General features: G+C 39.2%; 1 protein-coding gene across 1 annotated transcript; it reads left to right on the forward strand.

Moving 5' to 3' along the window:
* Positions 1-339: 339 nt before the first annotated feature.
* Positions 340-1,719, forward strand: LOC124837608 (protein FANTASTIC FOUR 2-like). The gene has a single exon (XM_047313022.2). The coding sequence runs from the start codon at positions 540-542 to the stop codon at positions 1,461-1,463; it is 924 nt and encodes a 307-aa protein (XP_047168978.1). The 5' UTR covers positions 340-539; the 3' UTR covers positions 1,464-1,719.
* Positions 1,720-2,746: the final 1,027 nt, after the last annotated feature.

Here is a 2,746-nt window from a genome sequence, read left to right on the forward strand (position 1 = left end):
AATGTTATGAAGTTAGTGTTCATAGTATGTCAAAGTCTCTTTTTCTTCTACTCTAAAATGGATGGTGATATTTTGAAACCTGATATAAAACTACACCCACTTTACCATCAAAATATTAGGAAACGATTTCTTAAAAATTTTCGTTAAAAATTAAAAACATTCTTAATGATATACTAATATTTAATGGAAATCTTAGAAGGGAACTGAATAAAGCTTGATTCTGGTGTCCTTAATTTTTTAAAAATAATTTGCTGAGTGATGTTTGGACCCCCTTTCCCACTACAAAATATTAAAGGTAAGTGAACATGGGCATTATATATAGACACTCACCCTTGACACTTGTGTTTCATGTCCGTTCCTCACTTCTTCATCTGTTTTCTTGTTTTCGGAGGAAGCCATCTTCTACATGAGCGAAACCAATTGATAAGTTTTACATAATCTCCTCTGTTTTTGCCCAATTTTTTAGTCCACTTCCCTAAACAGAACTCCTCTGTTTCTCCCCTGTTTCTTTGGACACTTCCATTGTGGATAACGCAAAAATGTCTTACTCAAGTGTCTGTCAAGGGTTACAATCAAGTGTGGAACCCTGCCTTCTGGAACCACGTGTGCTAAAGCTCAAATTGGCTCCACCAGGGTCCAACTCCAACCTTTCTCCACCACCCTCTCAATGCCCTGCCTCCAAAACTCTCCCACACACTCCAAACCATCAACATGGAAACAAAAACTGGACTTTCCTTCAATCCCTCTCCAACATTTCTCATTGCAAGGACCCAGAAACTCACAAAGTCTACGTCCACCCTTCTGTTAAGCGCTCCTCTTCAATGCTCAGCGCAAAGAGCTTGGAACTATGCACCGAAAGCTTAGGCTGCGAAACTGGTAGTAATGCCAGTGATGACACTCAAAACATGTCTTTATTTTCACTTGAAAGTATCCCCACTTTAAGGAGTAACGACACTCCAGTGGTAATGGTAACTAATAAAAATTCTCAGTCTAAAAGATTGAACAAGCGAGGTAGTGGCACCAGCACCTTTCCACCTCCCTTGACTTCGATGGGGGAGGTCAGCGTTAGGTCTCATCGTGAAGATGGTAGGCTTATCTTGGAAGCCGTAACTTCCTCTTCTCCTCAACCCTATTTTGAAGCGGAGCGAGGCAATGGCAGGCTTAGGCTTCGACTCTTTGAGAGTGAGGCCAGTTGTTATGATGATGAAGTTGCCGATGATGAAGGCTTGAAGCAACAAGTATCTGATGAGGAAGAAGAAGAAGGACAAGAACAAGAACAAGAAGAAGATGATGATGATGATAATGTTTTGGTGGAAGAGGAGTTGGAAGAGTACGTTGGAAATTCCGAGGATGAAATGGGTATGACAAAGTTTGTGAGGCCAAGCAGGTGCAAGGAAAGTGGGAATAGAGTCATTTTTGGCGATGGATACTTTGAGCATCCCCCTCTTTCTCTTTGCCTCTGATCATAAATCATTGCGTAATCTTAGATTATTAATTACGTGATCATAGTCTATATTAACCTTAATGACACATGTGGTGTGGTGTCCGAGGATGTCACATGGCTATAGTCTGAGATAGTAGTCAGAGTAGAACTTATATATTTTACTATTTTATTTTGCCTTTGTTTTTGGTGTTAGGATTTCGTCTTTTTATGATTGGAAGTTTGGTTATTGAAATTGCTGAAGGTAGTTATTATAGTTATTAGTTACATTGGATGTGTTTGTTCGTCTGTCCTCTCTCCCTTGTTTCTGTTTTATTTTATTCATTACACTTTTTACGTTTCTAGAATGCTCCCAGGGATAATTCCTTGAGAGGGGGAAAACATTGATGTTCGAACAGCAGATATACAATTAGAAAAAGTTGATCTTGGTACGTAATTTACTAACTAATAAACACTGGGACCCAAACCTTAATTCCTCGGATTTGATTGGATATTTGGCTATGGAACCTGTCGGAAATTCAAATTACAGAACTCAGTGGGACAGTACATTTCCTTCTACCTTTCCATAATGGTAGCCAGTTACACAAGTTTCTTTTTATTATTTTAACAAATACTTTTAAATTTAGTTAATGGTAGCTGGAAATTAAAGAAGATACATGTGATTGCTTTCATACACAAACAAACATGTTCTTGAAAGTTAGGAGACAGGTATTCGTTGGTATAGTTTGTGGAAATAAACTTTTGATACAAATAGAAGTTCACTTTAATCAAACTTTTTCCAAAAAGGGGAGTACTTTAACTGATCGCAGTCTAATTAAGTCATAGTCATGTCTAATGTTGAAAACTTTTGATGATTTTAGCGAAGCAGGGAGGTAATGCATAGAGCAATGTGAGTTAAAGGAGAATGAATGGGTTAGGAATGTGTATATGGGTCATGAAAATGCAAGGCTTCTCAAAGAGGCAATAAATTCTCTCTCTCTCTCTAAACCTAAAACAAGTTGTGGTGTACGGAATGAGTACCACCATTGCCCAGTAACAATCAAACACTACAAAAAAGAAGGGCATTACCGAAGGCCAGAAGCCATCGGAAACAGCCCAAAACCGTAGGTAGAAGGTAATTACCGAAGGCTTATCAACGGCCAAAGAGCCCTCGGTAAATCCCTTGTCGCTAACATTTACCGAGGGCTTCGGCCCTTCGGTAATTACTGAGGGCCACAAGCCTTCGGTAATTACCGAGGGCCAAAAGCCTTCGGTAATTACCGAAGGGCGGAAGCCTTCGGTAATTTCCTTCTAAAAGATAAACAA

The sequence above is a fragment of the Vigna umbellata genome, chromosome 8 (assembly GCF_029865625.1).
Source record: "Vigna umbellata cultivar VRB3 chromosome 8, Vumbellata_1.0, whole genome shotgun sequence".
In the NCBI taxonomy this organism is placed as follows: domain Eukaryota; kingdom Viridiplantae; phylum Streptophyta; class Magnoliopsida; order Fabales; family Fabaceae; genus Vigna; species Vigna umbellata.